At 36.2% G+C, this 26816-nt stretch overlaps 1 protein-coding gene across 1 annotated transcript in view; it reads left to right on the top strand.

The window, feature by feature from the left end:
* Window positions 1-26816, top strand: part of LOC106651296 (dynein heavy chain 8, axonemal) — a 170198-nt gene that overhangs the window by 87572 nt on the left and 55810 nt on the right. The window contains exons 18-25 of the mRNA XM_023462255.1: window positions 834-1181; window positions 2460-2646; window positions 10409-10554; window positions 10623-10821; window positions 14337-14455; window positions 19245-19581; window positions 21343-21613; window positions 25296-25496. Coding sequence (XP_023318023.1) covers window positions 834-1181; window positions 2460-2646; window positions 10409-10554; window positions 10623-10821; window positions 14337-14455; window positions 19245-19581; window positions 21343-21613; window positions 25296-25496 — 1808 coding nt within the window. The remainder of the gene's footprint in view (window positions 1-833; window positions 1182-2459; window positions 2647-10408; window positions 10555-10622; window positions 10822-14336; window positions 14456-19244; window positions 19582-21342; window positions 21614-25295; window positions 25497-26816) is intronic.

Genomic DNA, 26816 nt, shown 5'->3' with positions numbered 1-26816 from the left:
AATAATACGCACCTCTTTACTTGTGCTCCAGTCCCGCTGTGTATATGAACGTGTGTTTGACTAACAAGGAGACCTTCTCACCTTCGGGTCATGGATTTGCTCCAAAATTTTTTTGGGGTCTCCTGGTACTAAATACTGAAGCTCCGTGTGCTTAGTTTGATCTCATGGGCCTTAGGGCCCATTTTTTAGAGGGTTTTCCACATTATAAAAAAATCTTTGTTATTTTCTATATCGATATAGAACTACTTAAATGAAAAAATGTGACGATAAAAAGTTTTAAAATTTTTCAAAGAATCTGCTTGAATTTTTTCAGAATTTTCGGGGCCATCTATCACTCTCTTTGAGAAGTCCTAAAATCTATTAAAAAAGCGTCAAATTTGGGCCTCTTAAATTAAGTGATAGATGGTCCCAAAAATTATGGAAAAATTCAAGCAGATTCTTTGAAAAATTTAAAACTTTTGATCGCATTTTTTCGTTAAAGTACTTCTATATCGATATAAAAAATAACAAAGATTTTTTCATAATGTGGAAAATCCTCTGAAAAATGGGCCCTAAGGCCCATGAGATCAAACTAAGCACAGGGGGCTTCAGTATTGGGTACCAGGAGACTCCAAAATAATTTTGGAGCAAATCCATGACCCGAAGGTGAGAAGGTTTCCTTGTAAGTTGTACGATACTGGTGCGTCGAACCCTGTTACATCTGAGCCTATGTTTATTTTGACTTTTATTTGTACTTGATCTTTCAACCTCCGCCTTATTATCGCCGTTACATATTGTTTTTTTATTTAATAAAACTATATAATTTTAATTATAAATGTAAATATGTATTACAGGCCATTACAGCTTCACAAATGTTTGGTAAATTAGACGTAGTAACTAATGATTGGACTGATGGCATATTTTCTACAATCTGGCGAAAATCCTTGCAAATAAAAAAAAGTGAATGCCTGTGGATTGTTTTGGATGGTCCTGTCGATGCTATTTGGATAGAAAATCTAAATTCTGTTCTAGATGATAATAAAACTTTAACATTAGCTAATGGTGATCGGATGATAATGGCTCCGAACGTCAAATTGATTTTTGAATGTGACAATGTTGACAATGCCTCTCCAGCAACAGTTTCTCGAATGGGAATGGTGTTTTTTAGTACATCAGTCTTAAAATGGCAACCAATTTTTGAGGTATGTCTGCCTTATATAATATTCTTTAAAAGGTCTAAAAGTGATACTTTAATATAAAATGATATTAAATTTTAGTTTGCGTCAGCTGAAAAAAAATTAAATGACGAATCATCTGAAAAACTTGTTGCTAAATTACTCAAACAGCTTTTTGATATACAAACAAAAACTTGAGATGATTTTTTCCCAAAACATTTAAAAAAATACAAAACAATAAAGCTTTTTCATAAATATGTCGGCTATATGGCGTCAACTGTCCCCCCCCTTTGTATCAGAGTTGTAATTTGATTTTTCATATTTTATTCTGCTCCCCAAGGGTAAATATGAAAAAATTAGTGAAACATGATTTTTTATGTAAAATTTGATGAGGAATTCAAATTTAATGTCAAAAATCATATGTTTAACCTCCAAAGACCTTAATTTCTAAAATTTAGCCTCAGTGCCAAAAATAAACATGTTCGTATCCAGCGATTAAGCCAATATTGTAATATGTTCATCGATACACCAAAATACAAGTTCTGATAAATTTTGGTCATCGGCAGACAAACAGACTTCATTATTGAGCATCATATGTGTCAATAAAACATGGTTTTTCTCTAATTTTCCTCTATTCTTGACTCATATTTTCACCATTGGATACCGATCAAAAAAGTCTTTAAAAGTATTGAAAACTTTCATCAACACTATATAACTCTTAATAACTCTTCTTAATTGTTTATAAAAAATATTGTAACTTGTAAACATTTTTTAAAATTCAATAAGCGATTGCCTTACCCGTCTGAATATTTCTATTTATTTCATTTAAAACTCTTATAAAGTTTTATTAACTCTTAAAAATCCGAACATTTATAAGAATTTTTAAGACTTACGTAAACTTTTAAAGAGTTTTTAAGAATTTTTAAGAATTAGAGTGGCCCTGAAATTTCCGTAGGGGGAGCCCTCGGTCAATTCTTGTTTGAATTGTGCGCATTTGTGTTCAAATGAAAGAGTGAGTTCTTTGAACCTACAGGTTTTCCTCGCTATAATAAATTCGTTCTTAATTTTCATTTAATGAAAACATAACTATCAGGACTATTTTGAAAGAAGAGTTCCCGACTAAACAAAATATTATACTTTGAGTTATCCGTATCTATTCAGATACTCACACGCACCTCAAAACGTGATTTTCGAAAACTCGCAAAGTGAACTTAAGTTGTTTTAATTATTCACCACAGATTTTATAAACACGATTTCTTGATTCTTAATAAATTGTTGAAATTTATCTACTAATGAATTTTGCAGAGTTGGTACAAAACGCGGCCAGCGCATCAAGCTCAAATATTTAGAGAATGTTTTGATAAATTATTTGAAGATTCATATGAATTTTTGCGAACTAAGTTAATTACCAAGATGAAACTGTTAGAATCGATGTATATTAAACAGTGCCTTAACTTACTGGAAGGATTACTAAAAAATCACCAATCTAATGGTAAGTATATTCTTATACGATTCTATTTTCGTAAATTACCTACAATAATTAAAATTTAAAAATGTCATAAATATAGAGTACTGTTGTAATTTTGCATCCTCTTAGAGGAAGCTTTGTAATGTGCGTCAAAACGACGGTTTGAACCAGAAATCATAGAACAATTTGGTTCACATATTTGGGAATTACATTGAATTCTCAACTAATGTCTGTATGCATGTGTATGTCTTTTTTTTCTCCAAGAAGAAAATCGATTAACGGATTAAACATGCGACGGTGTGTCACATGATTACGTCGAACTTGAGTATTGTACTGATTGTGTACTACTAATACCGAATAAAACCTTCCTCACCTCTCCTACCCTTGATCTTTCCCCGCGGAACCACTGTTAGGTATTACGTCGTGAGGAGAGGCCATCGCACTATATGAGCTCTTCCTTGGTGTGGCAATCCCCAACTGCTACACGATGCCAGGCCGAGCCTAGTGTTGAGTAGTCTTCTTGTGAGTCACCATTTTGCTACTCAGCGTTTCCTCTGAAGTAAAGGGTAAAAACTAGCTCCACTAGTGCCATCCGGCGATCCAGCTCTCGCTTCCGGCACTATCTTCCTGTGAGTCTTCTGAGACTATTTCACCTTAAATTGCCATCTTTTGAGTGTGGTTCTCGCTTTTGTTGCTTACTTGCAAGGCCTCCAGTTCGCTTTCAGCTCCCATCTTCTGAGTGTGGTTCTTGCTTCCGGCTACGTCTTGCGAGTGCGATACTCAACACCTATTGTCATCTTACGAGTGTGGTTTTCATCATCCGGCTCCACCTTATGAGTTCTAGTTTTCTTGATCCGTCTAACGTGATAAACATATCTGTGATTGAAAGGTCTAACGAGATTACTCAATTTTTTGTGTTTTCGAGAAAAACACGTTTTAAGTTGCGCACGAGTGCCTAGCTAGACGCGGATGACTAAAGATCTGTACCTATGATATTTTTACCGATTATGAGGTATCTTTTCACCCGTATATCTATTAAATTGAAAGTGTGGTTGCGTAGCAGAAAATATGGACTTATCTCGTTAGCCCTTTCCCCTCTTAGCAGATAAGTCCACTTCTGTGGGAACTGGTTTTCGAAATCGATGTTTTGCCTGTATTTCATGATAAAAACTATTCCTACAATTCTACTTTGTAAAATATTATTCATGTATAACTTTATAAAAATTCCAAATGCCCTATATGTGTCATTTCACGTCAACTCTCCCAGTTCCGTACAGCGCGTCATTATTTAGTCGAATTGCTAAATTTATACTATAAGATAATAAAAGTATCTTAATGCACCTACAAGAAAAAAGTAACCCGACATTTCGATGGAAAATCGCCTTAGCTTTCCGAAGGTCAGGTCAGATTTCCCGAAATTTTCCGTTGTACCCGGGAAAATCGCTAGAAAAACTTGAGAGACGATTATCTCAAAAACTTCATTTTTAAGATTTTTCTTAATAGTCTACATCGAAAAATCAGGAAATTTTTCATCGATGTAGGCAATGTCCAGAGAGGCATTTTTTGATATTATTGCGATATCTCGAGAGAAATAAGAAAAAACGTGGTTTTAACGCACACTGCGACGGTCGGGCATGCAAAAACCGCGAAAAAGCTACGTTTTTTCTTATTTCTCTTGCGATATCTCACTAATATCAAAAAATGTTTCTCTTGACGTTGCCTACATCGATGAAAAATTTCCTGATCTTTCGATCTAGACTATTAAGAAAAATCTTAAAAATGAATTCTTGTAGATCCTTATATAGCGAGTTATAAATTTAGCGATTTGACTAAATCATGACATGCTGTGCGGTACTGGGAGAGTTGAAGTGAAATTCCACATACATAGAATTAAAAAAGTACAAAGGTATGACTGAAATTATTTATACTTTTTTTGAAAATTTATTTTAGTACTTTAAACCTTGAATAATTATATGATATATCGTTGGCTAGTGTTGTTTATATCATCGGGCCTTGAGAACGCTGTAATATGAGTTCATCTGCATTTATGCTTATGTATACTGGTCTGCGCAAATCACACGTGGCAGTTGAAATTTTAATTTAGGTGCGTTCGATTAAGACAACAGTAAAAATCAAATTTCTTTCAAAATAGATGATATGCAACTATCCACTCCAGTAGACTAAATTAATGTAGACTCAGTATTTCAGTACAGGGATCGTGGAGGTAGACTTAACTCGTTTGGCCGGAAATCGTTTGCACCGAAATGGACTTATCCCGTTAAGCACGATGTTATATTTAACGATAGGTATTATTTTCTGCTTTTGGATACTTGTTCCTTAAAGTAGACATAATATATAGGTAATTTATGTTATAAACTCGATTTTAAAAAAAATGGAGTTATCTCGTTAGCCCTTTCGACCGCAGATATTATTTAACATGTCGAAAGTGCCCCAAAATTTTAGTACAAATATTGGGACCGTCTATCAACCTTTTTCAGAGTTCCAAAATGGGCATTATTACGAAATTTATGCTTATTGCAAGTATTTCAAAAAAAAATTCCTAGTGCAGTATAAACCGATTTTAACGGAAAACAGCAAGAGGGCTTTTTTTTAAAATTATCCAAGTTTCAGTAAAGAAGAATATTATAATAATATGATCACAAAAAAAAGCCCAAACAACGTCAATTAGTCGAAAATAGTTTTTATCGATGTATTTCTTAGGTTTTTCAATACTCTCGAATTTTTCTTGGTAATAAAAAATATCAGTCTATTACAATTTTTTTTGAGTTTTATGTTTCTTTTAATAATATGAAGTTTCTTAAGTATTACTATCACTTTATAGTTTGTCGATAAATTTGGACAATTTTCAACAATAAAGCTCTTTTACGCTTTTCTGCTGAAGTCATTCTATAATGAGTTACAAATGTTTGAAAACTTCTTGATTTGCTTAAATTTCGGAAAAATGACTAGTTCGAGATTGAAAAATGGATAATACAAAAAACCGATCATGTACAAATGCAAAATAGACTTTTTCTTGATGTGTGCTGACAAGAACCGATGAGTTACGTTGGAGTCGACCCACGATAGTTTGTTTACAAAATTCAGTAGGCATCGGCTTTGTGCAGCGTGTCTGTTTTGCCCAGGTCTATGCTATACAAACAAAGGTTTGTATCAAATTAATTTGGACATGGTCAACACGTAAAAGTGCGGAGTTCTAGTACAATTCGTGCGTGCTTAAGAAATTAAATACCACAAAAGTTATTTTATAATATTAATTACGCATTAAGTTAATTTGCAATGGGACGATCGCGAAGTAGTAAAAACAAGCGAAAGCGTCGCACTAAATCGGGTAGACCTTTGAAAAAAAATCTCCGTTGAATGGTGGTAAAAAAAAAAGTAATCATTTTCGATCCACTCGTTAATGTGTCGACAAAAACAGTGCACAGAAGAGCAGAAGAATTTGCTGCTTCATGCAATAACGATATCGAGGTAATAGAGCTTGCACTGAAAATTGCAAAAACGAAAAAAGGTCAGAATGTAGAGACAGTCGTTAATAGTGTGTCGGTATACCCAATAAAAAAACAAGACGAATAAAAGTTTAAGCTTATATAAAACTTTACTTAGTGATTGCGTACAGAGAAACGTTCGCATTTACCCAAACTACACTAAAATTGACGCAGCTAAAAAAATTGTTTATTACAAATTCAACACAGCTCTGACAACGAAGTGATTGTTTCATTACAGAGCACCCTTAATAAAACAATCGAGCGTTCATGTGACTCGTTTGCACAAAAATAAGACGAACACACGTTATCTAATTTGAAAATGGTGGCCTCTATAGGGTTTGATAGCTCTTCTGGACACGTGAGTCCGCATAAAAAATCAGCTGATGATATAGAGGAAAAAATCAGCACGCAGATGTCTCTGTTTGTGATCTGCTTCAATCTAATTAAAATTTCGTGTAAATTGAAATATTTTGAAAACCGTTGGATCAATCCTACACCACAGAACATTTGTTTTACGCGTCCACTTCGAATGTCACTAGAGAAAGAAGATTGTGAGAGAATCACAAAGGAAATGAAACGGTTAGATGAGGAAATTGAAAAATTGAACGTTTATAAATTTAGCTTACCAAATAAAAAAGTTGTGCGCGTTAAGTACAACATTTTTAAAACAATGTTTGATATTAAATGCGTAAATTCGTTAGTTGACAATCCAGCTACAACTAGGTGTCCGATGTGTTTAAAAACTGCGCATTAATTCGGAAATTCTAATACCGACTTCACTCCAAAAGAAAGCTCTTTATTATTTGACTTCAGTTTGTTACATGCAGAAATAAAAGCTTTCGAGCATTTGCTCTACCTATCCTGCCGTCTCGAACTGGATCCACCCGGACGGTATGTACGTTAGTCTATGAAAGGTATGTAGTATATATTTTTTTTTCTACTCGATCCCATTCGGACACTCACCGGTAACCGCCGTTAGGCATTGCTTCGGTGAAGCCGGGGTTATTTAAGCATTTCTGCTACTTCTATGTTAATCGTTGTTTTTCCATACATCCCCCATCCGTGATATGCGATGATTAGGGGTTCAGGGACTCATCTTTTTTGTACTTGGTGAACCTCCGATCCTGCGCGAAGCCATCTCTCGATTGTCGTATCCCCTTCTTCAGAGCCGTCTACTGCGTGGTCACACATTGCTGGCATCTCCTCCTGAGTTGGACATCTTCTTTTAGAACTCGCTGTCTAGTGCCATCTTGTGAGTGTGGTTCTCGCTTCATGCGCCATCATGCGGTCCGCAACGAGCCTAGGCTCCCGCATCCGGCGCCCTCTTGTGAGTGTGTTTCTCGCTTCTGACTTCATCATGGGAGTGTTGTGCTCCATCTATTGCCAGCCTTGTGAGTCCTCGCCTCGGGCTCTTACTTATGGTTATCCTTTTCGCTTCCAGCTCGCACAGTGATCGGGGTTTTTTACCGCTTCGAAGGCTGATTACATGGCCCGGGTCTTCTTTTTTGAGTGGTACCCGCTCCACCTCGGGCACGGGCTCGACCACACCAGGCGAAAAAACGAACCTCGAAAATTCGCCTAGTGGGGATCGAACCCACGCCCTACGGCACACCTTGTATCAGCAGGCAAGAACTATACCCACTGAGCCAAGGAGGCCGATAGGGGTGTGTGTGTGTTTTTTTTTTTTTTTTTTTTTTTTTTTTTTTTTTTTTTTTTTTTTTTTTTATGGAGAGGACGTGGGCAGGGTAAACCCTTGCACCAGTGGCCCTTCCGAACTCCGGCATGATTCCCACCGGAACCATCGTTAGACATTACTTCGGTGGGTGCCTTTTAGCAGTGCTGCTGCATCGATGTGTTTGGTCATTTCCCTGCATCCCCCATCCAACGCACGTCAAGGCACGGTGATCAGGGGTTCAGGAACCGTGTCAACTCGTTGGTGATCCCCCGCTCGCCCCGCGGAGCCCTCATCCAGCGTCATTCCCGCCTTCCGGAGCCGTCTTTGTCGGTGCTCTCCCTTGTGCTGATGTTTCTTCTTCGGTACGTTCGTCAGAACTTCGCCGTAAGCTGGACTAGTGCCGTCCTTGCAAGAGAGGACCCGGTCCCACGCCCGACACCGTCCAGCATCTCCGCTTCTTGCGAGCACCTCTCGCTTTTTCTGGCTTCCTCCATGATAAGTGTAAACTCCGTCGGTCAGCGCCAGCACTAGAAGTTCTGATATCGGGCTCCATCCCTAAGGATTCCAACTTGGAGCCGAGGGGTCGGTGCTCTTCCTTGTGTCGGCGCTTTTCCTCCTGAATGATGCACTCCGTTGGCCAACATCAGCACTAGGAGTTCTGGCTTTCGGGCTCCATCTTGCGGGAATTCTTCTCAACTTGGGCCGCAGGGTGATTGGGGGATATTTCACCCTCCAGGAGGCTGCCTACAGTCGTGGACCTACAGTTTATAGTGGAATCCGAACCACTTCGGGCTCGGGATCGACCTCACCGAGCGAAAAATCACGAATGAAATTTCCCTCAGTGGGGATCGAACCTGCTCCCTCAGCACAGCGTTGGTTTAGCAGATAGATGGCCCAACGCCTTTATCCACTAGACCAACGAAGGCTGTGGGGTGTGTGTGTGTGTGTGTGTGTGCGTGTGTGTGCAAGTACTCGAAAAAGCTCAACTCAATCGAGTCCTTTTTTTCTACTCTGACATTCAAAATTATTTATTTATTTTTTTTTTATAGATAAGTTCAAAGAAAGAAAGTACAAAATTCTAAGAGTCCTTTATAAGCGCTTTGGCGTAAAATTTGACTTGTGCTTGCAAAGACACGGGACCACAAATACCGGTAACTTGGCTCGAAGATGCTTTAGCGATCCAAAATTGTTTGCCACTTGTCTAGAATTAGGTACTAAATCAGTCAAAAATTTAGCTTATATTATTTTGTGCTTTAAATCAAAGCAGACATTAGATTCAGACAAGCCGGAAAAATTTTACCATGAAAAGTATTTGGACCATTACCAAAAATACAGTTAGAGTCGGATGAACCCATCAACACATAAATTATTGATGCATCGGTGTCAGAAAAGTTTCCGTTGCCAATTCAGTATTTTTTGGAGGGCTCGAGCGAAGTGTGACATAAATTGAATCGTCATAATTTCAATAATGGTTCCCGACAGACAAGTCGCGCAAATAGAATTTTGTATTAGTCTAGGGGCCAGTGGGTCCACCGTGGCCACGTCTTGTTTGATGGGTGTACCAAAGTTTTTCTTATGTATTTTGGGCCGCTAAAACCGAATTTCCATGGTGCATGTCGTTAAAATTGGTTGTAAAAAAGTTATAAACAAATAACTATGCAATACCCATGAAAAACCACGTTTTTTCTTATTTCTCTCGCTATATCTCGCTAAAATCATAAAAATTCTCAATAGAAAGTATCTATATCGATGGGAAATTTCCTGATCTTTCGATCTAGACTATTTAGAAAAATCTTAAAAATGCTGTTTTTGAGATATTCGACTTTGAAGGTTTTCCGGCAATTTTCTCGAGGAAAATGGAAATTTATTGGAAATCTGACCTCACTATCGGAAAGCTGAGGTAATTTCCCATCGAAATCGTGTATTAGTTTTTTTTCTAGGTGCATTTAGATACTTTTAGAGCGAGTTAAAAATTAAGCGGTTCGACTAAATACTGCCGCTCGGTGCGACACTGGAAGGCCACATAGATAATACCGGGATTTTTCTCACATTTGAATCGCTTTTTTCTCGTAAACCATTGAGTTTACGAAAAAATGACAAGAGTACTTTTTTGTTTAAAATGATCCAAAAATGCTAAAAAAAATGTTTTTGGAGCCAAAAATTCAATTTTATAGTCATTGCAAAATTATTTGTTTATAAATTTTTTATGACCAATTTTAGCGATATGCACCATAGAAATTCGGTTTCAGCAGCCCAAAATACGTAAGAAAAACTTTGGTGCACCCATCAAAGAACTCGTGGCCACGGTGGACCCACTGGCCCCTAGACTATATAGAAAATTAAAAAAGAAGACATAAACATTTGATTAAAAGTTTTCTTTACATTCAAAAAACTACCGATTAGCTATGGTCTAAGGATCTGTGTGTTTTTCGCAGTCTTGAGTTAAAAATGGTTATCAGAGTATCCGCAGTTTCAAAATACGCCGAATAACAGTATTTTACTGTGTTGATATTGCTTGTTTTATAGTTTAATCTAAATACTTTGATTAATTAAATTAATTTTGCATTTATGATGAAATTATAATTCAATATACTTTCAATTTCAGATGTGCTTGGATATCGTCTCATTGAAAAGTACTTTCTTTTTTCTTTGATGTGGAGTATAGGAGCTGTACTTGAACTGGACCAACGATTAGTTTTACAACATTTTTTTATGCACCACCCATCTAATTATTCTTGGCCAAAATGTCAGGTACAAATGATCAAAATATTTTTTATGCGTAACTTAATAAATCTGTTCATTATTATAATGCATTTTAGAATGAAGAAACAATATTTGAATACTTTGTATCGGAAACGGGAGAGTGGGTGCATTGGAGAAAAAAAGTTCCAGATTTCAACTATCCAAAAGACTCAATTTTGGATTATTACAAAATTTTAGTTCCAAACATTGATAATACCAGAACTTTATATCTTATTAGTCTGATTGATACTCAAAACAAAGCAACACTTTTAATTGGTAAGGAAAATACTCGTAATAATAATTTTATGCTATTATAGATATAGTCCTGACACTGGCTATGATTTCGTTTGCCACCAAAAGTTAATAGATAAAAACTATACAAGTTTGTTTATTTAGACTCCCTAAATGCAAAAATATGTTTCTGCTGAGTCATAAAATAGTACAATTCGTGTATAACAATATTTTTGAATAAATTATCGAAATTAATACTTTTTGATCCGAAAATATGTTTTTATGGTAAATTAGACTATTCTAAACACAAAAGGTCTCTTCACATTTTTCTCTAAAGTTTGTATTTTTTGTCAAATCTAAAATTTTCTTATCATCGATGTATTTGCATACGTTTCAAATCTTTCGCTTCTAACTCCCGTTGAGTTTTTTGTGATACATTTATTTTCTCATTGTTTATAAAACTTTTTAATCAATGCGTTAAAACTTTCACCCAGCCGATAGAGTCGATTAAAATCAAAAAAGTACTGGCGTATTGTAACGCTACTCGAACAGTAGCTTATCAACAAAATGATTTTATTCAACTAACAAGGAGACCTTCTCACCTTTGGGTCACTGATCTTGACCAACATTTTTTTTGGGTCTCCAGGACCCTAATAATAATGGGCCGTACGGCCCATTTTGAAAGGGGGTTTCTCTTTTATTTAAAAATCTTTAAGATTTTCTATATCAAGATCGGAGCACTTACACAAAAAAATGCACCAATCAAAAGTTTTATTAATAACTATATGAAAATTGTTTGTAGAATCTGTCTGAATTTTTTAAGAATTTTTTGAATCGTCTATTACCCCTTGTTAGAGTTTTCTGAATTTCGCAAGAAAAGCATCAAATTAGGGTTTTTGAAAAAGGGTAATGGATGATTCGAAAAATTCTGAAAAAATGCAGACAGATTCTTTGAAAATTTTCAAAAATTTTGATCGGTGCATTTTTTTGATTAAGTGCTCCTATCTTGATATAGAAAATCTCAAAGATTTTTAAATAAAATAGCAAAGATTTTTAATAAAACGCAACATTTACCTTTTAATCATGAAAAAATGAACAGAAAAAATCTGAGGAAAGTTTAAAATACACAATTTGTTCGGATTTTTTTTGTAGAATCGAGTCCCGTCGTTACTTTTAGCCTAAAAAATTAATTTTAGAGATAAAATTGCACTGTTTTGATTTTTCAAACAAAAAATAGCGGAAAATACTTCGTTCATATGCAATTAAACTAAACAATCATATAATCATTTTGACAAATATTTAGTTGCGATTTTTCTCGTAGAATCGAATGGTGTCGTTAGTTCTACTCTACAGAGTCATTTTCAACCCCAAATTGTACTAGACATATTTTTCTCTATTTTTCTCTATTTTTCGTTTAAAAACGTCACATTTCGCATTTTTTACATTCCATCAATTCGAAAAAACGCCATTTCATGGCTGAAAATTATTTTATACGCCAAAACTAATGATGGGATTCTATTATACAGAAAAAATACAAAAAATGATGTATTCACAAAACCGATTACGGCCTTGTAGAAAAGCTGGCGACCTATTCAGCTACACGGAGAGAAATACTTTAGTAAATATCAACACATTCGCAAGCAAATTTTACTATATTCGCTAAAACAAGTGCCTCAGAGTCGGATTATGGGAATTTTCTACTCTGTACATGCTAAATATTATTATAATATCGAGTTATTTTTGCAATTTTGTTATTCAAAAATATTTATAAGATATTCTGAAAATTGCCATACTTTCAAAGTAAAAATTGGTATGTAGCAAATTTTTTTATAGATTATGAGAAAATGTGAGGATGAATATTGTTGAATTTATTGCTGTTCTCGAAGGAAATTGGGAGAGGATATTATCTCGTGAATAATCACACACTTCACTTATTAACTTACGAGTATTTATTTATAAAAATTACGCTATCTAATTATTACTTCCGACAATCCACACACAATTTGTTTATTGTAATTTAAGTTTGATTCAATAACTATTATAAGTTAGAACGCGAACAAAGTTAGCCAAAATCAAAAGAGAACAAAGGTAACTCAAAGAGAAGTAACTCGTGTTAGCTCGACGGGCGCAGAACGAGGAGTGAGTGTAGGGGGCAGACAGTAGCGGCGACAGCGGCAGCGGCTCCCTTCGCTCTCGGCTGGCTTGGCTCGGAGCGATGGTCACGCTAATACCGACAAATATTTCAAAAATTATTTTGCATTGTAAAAATGTTTACCGTAATCAAAGTTTCTCGATTTCGTCAACAGATAAGTATATATACAAACAATTTATAGATAGCTAGCATGAGGTTATAATATGAATTGCGCTAATATTAATACGCAACTGTTAGTTAGGTTAGTTTGCTAGAGGCTAGCAAATGTTTGTTTGTAAATACCGACGAATAGAATAATTCCACGATCGCAGAAAGCAGAATTAGGTTGAATACTCTGAGCTCTCAAAAAATCAAATAATCATCTCGGGAAGTCACTGAAGAAAATTATTATTTTAAAATAATTTTACCAATCTAAAAAATAGGACATACTGTACTAAAAATTACTATGTTACATGACAAAAATTAATATACATCGACTCTTGAGCTCTTTTTTTAGAAAACATAGCAATATTTGCTAGCGGATGTGTTGATAATTAATATAGTATTCTCTCTTAATGTCAGTCCCGATTTTTTGAAGTAAAAAAAACTTTCAAAAATCTATCGACAAAGTAAGTAATTTATCCATATTCTAACTAAGCGAAAAAACCATGTTATGATTGTATTGACGACCACGGTGACATTCGTTTTTTTCTATTTGATCAATAATATCAGAGCGTAACGTGACATCGAATAAATGTTGGCGTTGCAGAAATGTTTGTAACTGCCCGTGACTTTGCGCCGCGCGGGGTACTGCGCGCCATTTCGGCTCCTCCGCGGGACAAAAAGTCACGTTTTTACACCTTCATCGCTATATTTCACCCAGTAAACATAAAATCAACTCGCTAGAAAATATGCATTTCCACGAGAAATTTGACTTTAAAGGTTTTCCAACGATTTTCCCAAGGAAAATGGAAAAATTCCCATCGAAAAAATGGGCTACTTTTTTCTTCTAGGTGCATTTCAATACTTTTTACGTGAGTTAGAAACTGAGGGATTTCGCTTAATAGCGCCATGCGGCGATGCGCTAGGACCTTTGGTATAAAATGCCTCATATACTAAGCTAACTGAGTGTATATGGATAGAAAAATTTTTTAAAATTTAAACGACACACAGACGAATGATGTATTGATATGATTTAAAAAAATATTAATTATAATAACTACAGGCCTACAAAGTCGACTTTTTACTCTTCTTAAAACTTACCAATAGTAATAAATGAATCTCTTAACTACTTAAAGTCTAAGCGAAAGTGAGATACCAAAAAAATATAAATCAAAAAGTAAATTTTTTATCAAAATAATAAAATTTTATTGAGATCAGAAACTACTAATTATACTTGAAAATAAATTAAACTTTTCATACATTTCAGGTGAACAAGGCACTGGTAAAACCGTCATGTTGAAAAGTTATATGTTACAAAATGATCCTGAATATCATTTAAATAAATCGTTTAATTTTTCTTCGGCTACAACTCCTAATATGGTTCAGGTAGGTTTAATTGATAATTTCTAATACAATTTCTTTTATATTTTAGAATTGCTTGTACTTTCAAGAATCCCTTGCTTAAATTTCGTAAATCTGAATTTTCAGTCGGTCAAAGACAGGATTAAAAGTAAGCGCTTACACGGTGCTCAATAGCGATTGACAACTTTATACGAGTTTGTCTCGAAATCAAGTTTTCTGAAACGGTCGGCAAGATATTTCAAAAATTACTACGAATGTCCAGATGAATTTTTTTTTTATTTTAAAGATAAATAAATTTTTTGGATCTTGAACTAAAATCATAATTTTAAAATTATTATTTTTAATGTTAAAGCACTTTTTAGAGCCGAAAAAAAGTACAAAAAAAATTTTTTTTTGCAAGTCTGCCATTATGTTAATTTTTAACTTTTCTCAGTCATTTTAGTTCAGGATCCAGCAAATGTCGATTCTATAAAAAAATTTGTTTTTTTGATATCAGACAAAAATTGAATGTGTTACCTTGCCGCCCGTGACGATGTCTTATTTCGATGACTATCTTTAAATGCATATGACTATCTACTTATAAAAACTACTTATTTCTCTACTAATAAAAAAGAGATGGACCTCAAAGTGAAGCATAGTTAAATGGTCTCTGATTGGCTGACACAGACGGCGACGCTCAACGACTCGGTACGAGCGCCTGCGCTACTAACTGTCAACAGACAGTAACTGTTAAAAACTCATCCTCTGTGGCCAACGTGCGCGTCACATAAATATACGCAGTAATAGCTGCGTTCTCGCCACCAAATTGGCCAATCTACACTCATATACTCTCAAAATATTTTGTGTCAGCTGTTTAAACATCGACCACCTAGCGATGATTTATCTAAGCTCTTTGTCCAATCTTTAAGACGCTCTGATGTTAGTCCTCGATGAAAGATTCGTAACAGCCCTACGTCTTGACTTAAAATCTTTTCGACTTTCATAATCATGGTTCTCGTACAAATCTAGCGCAACAATTTTTATTCATTACTCTGCACGATGAAAATGTCATGTACTCCGTTTTTCTCTCTTGCCATTCACAAGCTCAAGTTTATCTAACGCTATTTCCCCCATGGAATTTTCCTTGATCAAGATAACTACATAATTTTGCATATATGGGTGCAGCAGCTATAGGCCTTCTGCTCAACACCTGATAGGGTCCTGTGTCATGTATTGGTGGCTTTCCACCTTCATTTGCGACACGGTGGCTTTTCGAGGCCCTGCCACCGCCACTCGATGAACGCGTGGGCTCTGACTGGGCCGTACGCGAAAAATACAAAGGGGAAAAGGAAGGCAACACAGGGTAGAAAAGAAAAATGAATAGAAATTTATTTTATATTATTTATTTTGATAATTGCGTTAAAATTTAATTTAATGATTTGCACAACTCAACCGGCTTTTGTTCTACACGCATACACTCTCTCTCTCGCACACCTCGCAAATAATGTTTACCGTACCGAAACAATTAGTGATGATGATCCGGCTCTGGCAAAAACCTCCCGGCTGGGCTGTAGTCCGGCTTGGGCCCCGACGGTGGTCGACACTGGTGGATGTCGCGGCTGGTGGTCCTGGACCAAAGTCTCGGTTGCGCACCCGGCTTTCCACACACACGACACTTCTGCACTTGTTAATCTCTCTCTCTCTCCTCACTGCTTTGCTCACTCTCGCCTCTCTCACACAATTCCACACGGTACTCGAAGGTACTTTTCACTCCTCACTCTCTGTCTCACTCACACGTGCCTCAACTAGCTCGGCAGGGAAAAGATCTCGCAAAAAAAAGTTACTCGTCCGCACTCGCTCGTGGTCCACACGTGAATGCCGCGCTCGGCCTCCTACTCACACGCATCGCGTGTCCGGCGCGGCGCGCTCTGGCGGCTTTTTACAGTTTTATATCCGGCGCGACATATGAATTCGTTATTCGGTCTGGCTCTTGGCGGCGGCTCGTCTTTCCCTGGCGATTGACCTGCAAAATAATATGTTTGTTAATATGCGTCACTTATTCTTTTTTATTGCCTGTCAATTCTTCTCATACTTCTCTGCCTTTAGCTGCTCGGCACAATCACAGTGTCACACATTATATTTAAGCGCAAACTTCCATTTTGCCATTTTTTTGGCTTACTCTGCTGCCTTTTAAGCCCAATCTTCGAGTAGCCTGAAACCTATCTCTATGAAATAAAGCTTCTTGCCGCTAGTGTAGGGTTTGCCTATGACAAGGCACAACGTGATGCTCGCAACTGTTGTCTTGGCAAAACATGAATAAAGAAACTGCTGCCAATTTATTGGCAAGAAGCTTCCTCCAAAGATGATTTTTACTCATTGCTAAAAGTACAAAAAAAAACATTTTTTCCGCCTTCTAATTGTATAAAAGCGAAGATTACTCTAAGGAATTAAGGGAAAGGCTTGTCTCCAGATTTTGTTATCGTCTCAAGACCAAAAAAAATTTTTTTTGAACATTTTTGAAAAACTCAAAAAATATAAAAAAAGATAAGAAAAAATGTGTTAAGTACATTTTCAATTTGTCAATGATTAAATTAAGTTGGAAATGTTGAATCATATGATAAATCGAAAAAAAATTTTTACGGGCTTCATCGTTGATACATTCGACAATAAATGCAATTTAAATCAACATGATTCACCGTACTTTTTTCTAGATAATGCTTTACATACGTTACACACACACACACACACACACACACACACACACACACACACACACACACAGACCAGCACACACACACACACACACACACACACACACACACACACACACACACACACACACACACACACACACACACACACACACACACACACACACACACACACACACACACACACACACACACACACACACACACACACACACACACACACACACACACACACACACACACACACACACACACACACACACACACACANTCGTTTTTTCGCCTGGTGTGGTCGAGCCCGTGCCCAAGGTGGAGCGGGTACCACTCAAAAAGAAGACCCGGGCTATGTCATCAGCCTCCGAAGCGGTAAAAAAACCCCGATCACTGTGCGAGCTGGAAGCAATAGGATAACCATAAGTAGGAGCCCGAGGCGAGGCCTCACAAAGCTGGCAATAGATGGAGCACAACACTCCCATGATGAAGTCGGAAGCGAGAACCACACTCACAAGAGGGCGCCGGATGTGAGAGCCAAGGCTCTGCTGGAGCGCATGATGGCGCCTGAAGCGAGAACCACACTCACAAGACGACAACATAAAAGGAGGAGTATCAAAAACTCACGGAGACTCTCAGCGTAGCGCCGGAAGCGGAAACCACACTCACAAGATGTATCCGACACAGCAAATTGGGCACTTGCCATCGGCGGCAGAAGCGAGAACCACACTCACAAAATGGCACTAGACAGCGAGTTCTAAAGAAGATGTCCAACTCAGGAGGAGATGCTAGCAATGTGTGACCAAGCAGCAGACGGCTCTGAAGAAGGGGATACGACAATCGACGATGGCATCGCGCAGGATCGGGGGTTCACCAAGTAGAAAAAAAAAGAAAAAAAGATGAGTCCCTGAACCGCTAATCCTCGCATATCACTACGCGACGGATAGGGGATGTATGGAAAACAACGACTAACAGAAGTAGCAGAAATGCTCAACTAACCCCGGCCTCACCGAAGCAATGCCGAACGGCGGATACCGGTGAGTGTCCGAATGGAGTGGAGTAGAAAAAAAGAAAAAACACACCCACAGACATGTGTTAGGAATTCAATTCAGTTTACAAATAAGGTAAAGTGGGGGAAAACACCAGTTCGGGGAAAATGCTATTTTGCTATATTATCGTTATAAGAAAGAAAATATAGATAAGTGACCTATTGGAATTTGCGTTATGATAATCCGATTACATCGACACAAAATAGCTGATTTTTCACTGCTATCATCAGTCGATTTTCAAGCGTCAAAATTTTAAAGTTCAATGTGCACATATTCGTTTAGTTTTTAATGAAATATTTAAGTGGGATTTGTTAAGGACATCTAGATAATGACAATACATCATGCAAGCTTGGCCGTGGTAGTACGCTAGGAGATCCCGCAAATGAATTAGTATTTCATTTTTTTCATTGTATTCAGATTAATGGAATAATGCTCCAATCAGGGTGGCGTCTTCCCCGCATGCATGAAAACGCCATTTTTGAACCAAGTTGCTAAATTTTTTGTAACTATTACAATAACAATATAAAGTTATAATTTTGTTTTTTCTCATAATACATAAACGTGTTACAGTCCTCGATGCTTAAGATTTGATTTCATACATTCATTACTTTTTTATTCCAATTTTTTCTTTAGCTATGGCGTATTGCCCTGCTTTACCTTATGTAAACCAAACCTACAGTTCATCTTATGGCTAGCTTTTGGTTGCGACCATGGCCAATTGGCTATCGAACAAAATGAAACTACATAGGCTCCTTTAGCTGAATGCTTGATCTTGGATTTCTACGACAGGTAGCTTAGATATGAGTATAGCTTGCGTTGAGGACCAATACCCTCATTATTATTGTACTCAATTGTTTCTAAGTATCTTACTTGACAAAATACTTTCAAATAGGCTATTGAAAAAGGTTATCATTTGTGTTATTGAAAAAAACATTTTTTTTACTTTTACAGCCTAATACTGTAACTAAAAAATGATAAATAATTAAGCCCCCCGTTAGCCCTTAATACCACCAAGGTACATTCGTTATTTAAAGATCTCCAGCTCACTAAAAATATAAATTAATTTCCCTTTTTTATTTTAAGCGAGTATTTGAAAGTTACGTTGAAAAAAGAGTTGGAAACATCTATGGACCACCTAATGGAAAAAAATTAAGCATTTTCGTTGATGACATAAATATGCCTATTATAAATGAGTGGGGTGACCAAGTGACAAATGAGATTATAAGGCAAATGATGGAATACAAAGGATTTTATTCATTAGATAAACCAGGAGATTTTCTATTTCTCGAAGATATAACACTTCTTGCTGCTATGATTCATCCAGGAGGTGGTAGAAATGATATTCCACCTCGATTAAAGAGACAGTTTAATATTTTTAATTGTACTCTACCATCGAATAATTCAATGGATACAATTTTCGGTAAGTGTACTACTTGATAAATTATATAATTATTTCGATTTTAGTAAATAATAAATAATAAATACTCAAATAATGATTACATAAAGTAACATCCATTGTGCTTGTTAAAATTTTTTTAAAATTTGTTAAAAGTATTTAATGAGAATTCAAAATGTGTTTAATTTCTCCGCCACCAGGTGGCGTCTACGCGAGCCACCGCAGTTCCCGCAGCCTGCTTTCATGGTGAACTCGATTTGATCGACAGATCGAACGATAACTTTTTTTGTGAGTTGTTTTGTTCGAAGAGTGAGTCGTGGTCTTGAAGTTTTGTGTTCCCCGCGGGGAGACATTTTGGCCTTTAGGATTAGAGTTAATACCTTAAGATATTTGTGCAGTTTTTATCGAGTCGCGTCAATGAGCAATAAAGTGTTGCGGACAATGCCTGAGTGTATACACTTCAGGTCGCCACGCAACTCGGTGATGGTATGGTTAGAGAACTCTTTGAGTTTTTGGCACACCAAGACATCTCTTGGAGTTGAATGGTTGGAAGGCCTGGCCTTCGATTGCCATTACTCTAACTCGTCGTACAGCAGCGACACACAGGCAATTACCTCTATGAGGACTTACGAGCTTGCAAGCTCAAGACAATTCCTCAGTACCGACAAATGCCGAGTAAACTAATTTATATATCAAATAAATTAAAAGTTGCGCTCACTTTTATCTAAAGTGCTGCTAGTAAGAGATCTTTTGTAAAGTTCTTTTTGTTAACCAATTATTTTTTTTCTATTTAAACTGCATTGGAGTCTTCTGATTCGATTCTTTTTATTTAAACGAGATGCTGCTCGGCGAGTATTTATTCTGTAACTCGGGAGTAATGTCCATGAGTTTGTGCTGCACGAACTAGGCAGCTATTCATTTAACTTCATTCCCCATTATAAAGCTTAGAAATGCTTACATTCCAGGCATTGTCCAATAACTGCAGGCTTTACTAACTTCTTAGGTATCGCAAGATACCCAAGACTTGCAGAAGTATATGCTCCAATTTTTCATCGCATCGCTGGCGAATCTACGATTAATCTTCGTACTTCCTAGCCAAAAGTGTTTCATTTGATTTATAATTTGGATTTTTCCATCCTTTTTAATTGGATTTTTCAAAATTACAAAATTTGGATCTTTCACTGAGATACAGCTATATTTTATAGCACTGTGTGTTATAAGTTCACATTTATGGCGCGCTTTTCTGTCGCATAAGTCGCTCATTCTGGCACCGCTGCGTTCATATCACACTTGCATACGCTCGTGCGCTAACCTCACTTTGTGGTACCAGAAAGTGCGACTTATGACTCAGAAAAGGGGGCATAAATGTGAACTTAGCACAGTGCTATAAAATTTTGTACGATACTCGTGCCAAAAAGTGTTACTTATGGCACTTGTATCGTGAAGTACTATTATTTAACTTTACGCACAAGTAGTTTGTTTGCTTAACTCACATATTCAACCAAGGCCAATAGTCAGTATATGCGTCAAATGTTTAGTGTAGTAGGTCTATAGATTTATATAAATTTATTAAACTATTTCTGAGTATCTAACAGAATGAAATACTTTCAAATGTGACATACGAAAAGCTCGTGAGTTCTGGTTTGAAAAAAAAACTATTTTTAATTCAAGAACCAAATACTCTGAATAAAAAATTAAGAACAAATGAGCAAATACTATCTGTATCGCATTCAATCATATTTGAACATTATTATTGAAAACCTTGTTAATCTTTTTTGTCCTCAGGTTCTATTGGTCAAGGATATTTTTGTCAAGAAAGATTTTCTTTGCTTATAGTTGAATTCATTCCACGATTGATACCATTGACTAGAGAGATATGGCAAAAAACTAAAATGAAAATGCTACCAACTCCAGCAAAGTTTCACTATATATTCAATTTAAGAGATTTGTCACGTATCTGGGAAGGAATTTTACGTATCAAAAATCCAGAATGTCCATCCATTGAAACCATAATAAAACTTTGGGCACACGAGTGCAATAGAGTCATAGCTGATAGGTAATTGTGATTTTATTATAGCTAATTTTGTTTTTTTGCATGATTTTGAGATCTTTTTCAAGAGATCTAGTAAATACTGGCATACGCCTAAAAAATACGGTGAACAAGATAACTTATAATAAGATTGTCTGAAGCATACGAATGGGAGTTTTTTTTTACAAGTTTGAAAGATTAGTAGGTTGTAACGCCGAGTTTTTTGAATTATTTTCATTTTTGAATTTGATGTCAACTTGATATCAAAAAATCGGAAAAAATCAAAAAATTGTGTTTTTACTCATAAAAAAAAATTAAAAAAAAAAGAAGAAAACATCTTGACATCAGTTCCTAACCCTGTTTAAAGAAATCACTGGATTTGCAATTGGAAAATCAACCAGGATTTGCAATTGGAAAATCAACCAGGATTTGACTGAGAATCGAGCTCGATTTGACTAGAAATCGAGCTGTATTTGACTGGAAATCTAGCTCGATTTTTAACTGGACATTCAGCTCGATTTTCGATCTGAAATCTAGTTCGAGTTTTGAAAATCGAGCTACATTTCAGGCTAAAATTCGAGCTGTATTTTCAAAACTCGAGCTAGATTTCAGATAAAAAATTGAGCTGGGTTTCCAATCAAAAATAGAGCTAGATTTTCCAACTGGAAATCCAACAATTTTTTTTTAAACAGGGAGTTAAATTCATTTTAAAGAAATATGTAAAATTTCAGAACGATCGATCCAGCAGTTTTGAAGTTACCATGAACATTGATTCAGAAAAGCAATTGTTCAGGAAACGCTTTCAAAGATTTTAATGCACAAAAAAATGAATATTATCTTATCTCCTAACATCATCTATGTCGTTTCTATACAATTAAGGGACACGATCTAGGTGTCTGAAAATTTTTTTTGCAGTTTCATTCGTTATGCTCAATGTCATTGCTTAGTTATGTATACAATGTTATGTTAGTGTTAAATTATTTAACAAATATAATGAGTATGTTCGAGTCTAAGATTCTTCTCTCTAGTTCATGATTCGAAGATCTATCATATGTAATGTAATGTCTCATATGTATCATATGTAGGTGACAAAGACCCATAACCTATGGTACCCGGAACCTATGTTAAACAAGGCTGTTTATGGAAAAGATTGATAATAAATCGATCTTGATCTGGTTGGTAAAAAATGTTGAGTTAATAAATCGCTGGTGCTTATGAGCACATTACATCGAAAGGCCGTGAAGAAAAACTCCCCTCTTAGGAACACCGTGATATTTTTGATGTGATTCGCTAAATCCTAATTCGATGTAATGTTTTTTTTCACGGCCTTTTGATTATGTGTGTGTTGTGTGTGTGAGTGCGCCTCCGCCTGCCTATATCGTGCGTATGTCGCGAGCATGCACGGTAACGTAGCGCGCCACTGTGTGTAGCGGCCAGCAGCAGCAGTAGCGAAGCTGACTGTGACCGACGGGCCAGTAAGGCTCCGAGCGCGAGCAAGGGTACAAGCCGCAGGCGAGCGCTTGATTCCCCCGTAGGCCAGCCCAAGTACGCTTTGAAACCTGGTGTTACCTTGTTATTGTTAATAAAGTTCATTATTTACTCATTTTTCATTCTCGAGTCGTTACCTTTGGCCCTATCCTAACAAGTCAGAAGTGGGATAATAAAGAAAAAAACTCTCCAAGTGTGGAACAGTGGCAAAAAATTGGTGTTTGTCACGTGTCGAAAAGTGAGAAAAATTTTTTTATGTTGTTCGTTTTGATTTTCGTCGGTGGAGTGTACAATGAATTTGGAAGGCACATTAACAGCAGCAGAATTTAAGGCGATTCAAACTCAAAATGAGAAGCTCAAGTCTAGACTAAATAGACTGGAAAAGGAGTTAAACGTAGAGCAAGCGCGTTACATAAATTTGGAAAAGGAGCGTAACGAATTGAAGCAGATCGCAGAGTCAGCACATAATGACGGCAGCAATACATCGTCTCAAAATCAACCAGATTCTCAATATGAGCTAGCACAAGCTCTCTTTGCTCTGACAAATACGCTTCAAGAGCAACATAATCAACAACAGCAAACAGTAGGCAACCATCCGATCAACGTAAATCCAACATGACAAGTAGACGTAAATCTTATTCGTGAATTCTACGGTAACGAGGGACCACAACTCTCGAGTGTATGGATAAAGGAGTTGGAAAACATGAAAACGTTGCACGCACTAAATGACAATATGGCGCTCAGTTTGGTCAAATCGCGGCTAAAAGGAGGAGCACTAAAATGGCTGATGGCAAAGATAGACGATATAACGACATTTGAAAATTTCAAACCGGCATTCGACAGAACGTTTACTCATCAAAACTCCAGAAGTGTGATTCTTTTGTTTCTCGTCTTTTGCGTTATTTTTTTTTGTGTTTGTGAATTGCCTACGTTGATGAGGAAGCAACATAAGGAAAAGAAAAACAGCCTTGCTTAAGAACTTTTGGGAGTCATTGTAACAATTTGGTGAAATAGTCTTACTTACAGCTAAAATAATAATTGTTTCTGAGAGTTATTGTGATAGTTTGTGAGGAAATACAACCTTAAAGTTTTTTGAACAATATCTTCTAGCATTGGTGATAAGTAAAATGCGAGCTTAGCGTACTAGTTTATATCTGTTAATTTTGCTTGAATTAACGTACAACTTTTACCTAATACTCTTAACACCCTTTTGAACACAGCACTTTTAAAGATATAGAAAATTTAATCGCTTTTACGATTTTAATTTATTAATTCTTTGGTCGATGTCAGAAATTTTCCTAAATTTTACCCAAATTTTTTAAAACAATTAGTCACGAATTAATAAAATAAAATAAAGCGATTTATTCGCGTGAAAATCAATGAATAATTATTGAATTCAAGTTAGGGCCGCACGCACGCTTGTAATAATGACAATTGACATTCGATTGCTTACTCGTCGATGACAAAGTCGCTCGCTGAATCCACTGGTACAGAGTGGTTGCTTGACGTGTATCCGCATTGATTCGCTCGCACGCAAGTTCACAAACACAGTTTGACGCTGGAACATAAAGTAATCATTCGCGTGCTACTACAATCGATCTTAAGCCGCTCCATTAATTATTATCGTCTACTCGTCGTACTTGAGGTCTGACGAGCCGTGCCAGTTACTTTTCGCTAATTTCAAATTCGTACTTAACGCGTAAATTATAAATCAGCTTATGCCACATAAAAAAATTAATTTTACTTGTGTACGGTTTTTATTACGAAGCGCCATTCTGATGCCTGCCACGTTGAATTTTGATATTAAAACTACAGGACTTTCAAATATATATCCCATTGACGTAAGAATTATGTGTTAGACCAATGAATCAAATCTCTTTCAGCTTTGAAATTTAGGTCAAAACATTTTTTTTTAATTTGTATTTTCTTTTGTTCAGTTTTGTAAAACTTTTTAATTTCAACTTTGGGTTTGATTCTAGACCGGATTCTGAAAGAGCAATACCTTTTAAATAAAAAGCATAAACTTTATAATTGTTCGGAAATTTTCAAATTTTAAAGACATTCGTCAAGAAGATTCTTTCCAACCGGCGTTAATACGTTAATCAAAAACCCCGGACAATTCTAGTGTAAATTATGCAATATTATATAATGAACTCATATTCTACAATAATTTTGATTTCAAAACATTTTCATTCTATCATTACTTTAAATTGTCTTACAGATTTATTACTGGTAGTGACAAAGAATGGTTTAAAAATATGTTGCTACAAACGGCAAAAACTTTTCTGGGTGTTGAATTCAGTAATTGTATTAAAACAGAATCTTATTTTATAAATTTCATGAGAGATCCACCTGAACCAACTGGCGATGAACCAGAAGATTTTGTATTTGAAGCCCCGAAAGTTTATGAAGAAGTAACAAAGTAATATCCTTTAATACAATATTTTTATTATAAAAAGCTATTCTAAAGAAGTTATAGTATTATAAATAATTCTATTGTAAATGTTATGCTTTTTACTTTTTTAATGTAAAATATCTTTATCGGCGTTTGGCATGAGGGGCAAACCCGTGAAAAACGAGCGTCCGTCCGTCTGTCTCGGGTCGGGAAAATTCGAGTTTTTGATGTTTCGGGTACTCGAGTCTTTTCGAGTAATTGAGTTTATTCAAGTACTCGCAATATATTCAAGTTTTAAATAAATAAATGATGATTTAACAGTCTCTGGACCTCTCCCTTTGTGTGTACATAGGTGATACCGAAAGATGTACTTCTTCCTTTAAACTGCCAGTTTTGCATTCATTTATGCCAAATAAGTTTCCCGTTATTCGAAGTTGATGTAATTCCAACTTTTGAGCGACTTGTTCAGAAACAAATGATGAGTTGGACGCAGGATCCAGCAGGGCGCGAGCAGGATTGAGTCACAAGTCTCACCGACGAAGTGGCTACGAGTACGATATGCTTAAATATTGACGAGCCAAATGAAGGAAAACTTTGAATTTCCCGGTTAGATTTAACAGTAGTAGCGAATGACTGTAGTTCATTATCAAGTTGAGCTGCCTGTATTTTCGTGCCCTTGACACCTTTTGATAAGGCATCGTGCATTTATATGTGATGTCTTCCTTTGCAATCATTGTATTTGTACGCCGAAGTACATGATTGAGAATTATTATTGGGCTTTAAACACAGAAAGCACAATCTTTTTTTTACAACACGATCTTTACGTTTGACCGGATTCTGAGCTTTAAAGCTACTGCATTTATTTATTGTATGATTTTTAGAACAATACTCTCAGGTATTATTTGATCTGCTTACGTTAGTGACGCATGAGTTTAATTTTACATCTGATGACTTTGTGGTTCCACCAATCGTGCCAGTGTGTTCCAGACCGATTTACTGTTTCAAGAGCATGCACGCGGTTCTCTAAAAAGTCAATTAATTGTTTTTTGGTTTCGGCACAGTTTTCTGTTGCCCAATTACGTTTCCCAGTACATTCGCGTTGTTTTATCTAATTTCTCTGACAGGAAGAAGACAAACCACTCGTCCCATGAACCTATTGGCTTGTTAAGACCTTCAAACGCTCGAAATATTTGTTTGAATGAGTTAGTCAATGTTTTCAGATCCATGGCATTCGACGTTTTAACGGATTTTAAAATGAATAGATTTCGCATACATAAATGGCACGATTCATATTGCCACTTTTAGTTTTCGACATTTTGGAAAAGATTACGCTATGTGGTTTTTTTT

This window comes from Trichogramma pretiosum, unplaced genomic scaffold (assembly GCF_000599845.2).
Source record: "Trichogramma pretiosum strain Unisexual culture from Peru unplaced genomic scaffold, Tpre_2.0 scaffold9, whole genome shotgun sequence".
NCBI classification, from domain to species: Eukaryota; Metazoa; Arthropoda; class Insecta; order Hymenoptera; family Trichogrammatidae; genus Trichogramma; species Trichogramma pretiosum.
The sequence above is the reverse complement of the archived record's forward strand: the minus strand, read 5'-3'. Positions and strand labels throughout refer to the sequence as shown.